General features: G+C 35.1%; 1 protein-coding gene across 1 annotated transcript; it reads right to left on the bottom strand.

Moving 5' to 3' along the window:
* Window positions 1–350: 350 nt before the first annotated feature.
* LOC137833972 (uncharacterized mitochondrial protein AtMg00810-like) lies at window positions 351–827 on the bottom strand. Its single transcript, XM_068642042.1, has one exon. It carries the CDS (start codon window positions 825–827, stop codon window positions 351–353), a length of 477 nt encoding a protein of 158 aa, XP_068498143.1.
* Between the last annotated feature and the right edge of the window lie 450 nt (window positions 828–1,277).

Below are 1,277 nucleotides of genomic sequence, written 5' to 3'. Positions count from 1 at the left end.
GACTCCCAATTAATATTAGGATCCTTCTATAACTCTGGTATTCGTATCCTTTAATACCCCGCCATAAGCTGGGGAGTAAATATTGATGAGACCTAGCTTGGAACAAATATTCTTAAAAGATTGAGGACTTAAAGCTTTGGTATGAGACCCTTCTTTAATTTTTCCCTGACCACGTGACAATCTATTTCTATATGTTTTGTACGCTCGTGAAATACTGGATTTGCTGCAATGTATCTTGATGAGTCATTGTCATAGTATAAAAGAGATGGTTGCTCAAAAGGAACTTTGAAATCTTGAAGAAGATAAGTTAGCCATTGAATTTCACATGTAACAATGGCCATTACCCTGTATTAAGCTTCATAAGAACTCTTTGATAGTGTTCCTTGCTTCTTTGATTTCCAAGATATGAGAAAATTCCCAAGATACACACTAAAACCAGTCACTGATTGTCTTGAATCACTGCAGGTGCCCCAATCACTATCACAAAAGGATTTGAGATGAACAGAAGTAGTGGAAGAGAAAAATAGACCAAGACTTGGAGCCCCTTTGATATATCTGATAATTCTAATTGTTGCATTATAGTGAGCAATTGTAGGCTTAGCAAGAAACTGAGAAAGTTGTTCCACATAAAATGTTATGTCAGGTCGGGTATTAATGAGATACATAAGCCTTCCAATCAATCTTCTGTAGGCTTGAATATCTGTGAAAGGAACACTTTCAGTAGAAGAGAATTTCTCATGATTATCAACAAGAGTGGGTGCAGGTTTGCAGGCTAAAAGACCTGCATCGGTTAATAATTCCAATGCATATTTCCTTTGATTTACCATTATTCCTGTCTCACTTCTTGCTACTTCTAGACCAAGAAAGTATCTTAAATTCCCAAGATCTTTAATCTTGAGTGTCTGATTCAAGGCTTGTTTGATTCGAGCAATCTCTTCTTTATCATTTCCTGTAAATATTATATCAACCACATATACCAATAATGTTGTAAAAGATCCTTCAGAAGAATTAATGAACAAGGAATGATCATTCATAGATTGAGTATATCCCATAGAAAGCAAAAATGATGATAGTTTGGCAAACCATTCTCTGCTAGCTTGCTTAAGGCCATATAAATCCTTTTTTAGTTTACAAACTTTTCCTGGTGGAATAGAAGTCAATCCAGGAGGAGCAACCATGTATACATCTTCTTTCAAATCTCCATGTAAAAAGGCATTATTTATGTCTAATTGTTTCAATTCCCAATTATAAATAGAAGCTAGAGAAAGAAGCAATGT

Source organism: Phaseolus vulgaris, chromosome 5, assembly GCF_000499845.2.
Source record: "Phaseolus vulgaris cultivar G19833 chromosome 5, P. vulgaris v2.0, whole genome shotgun sequence".
NCBI lineage: Eukaryota > Viridiplantae > Streptophyta > Magnoliopsida > Fabales > Fabaceae > Phaseolus > Phaseolus vulgaris.
Note: the sequence above shows the minus strand (reverse complement) of the source record. Positions and strands in the feature narration are given on the sequence as shown.

Excerpts from the sequence above, each read along its gene's own strand:
- LOC137833972 (XM_068642042.1), bottom strand. The coding sequence starts at position 827 with ATGGTAAATCAAAGGAAATATGCATTGGAATTATTAACCGATGCAGGT.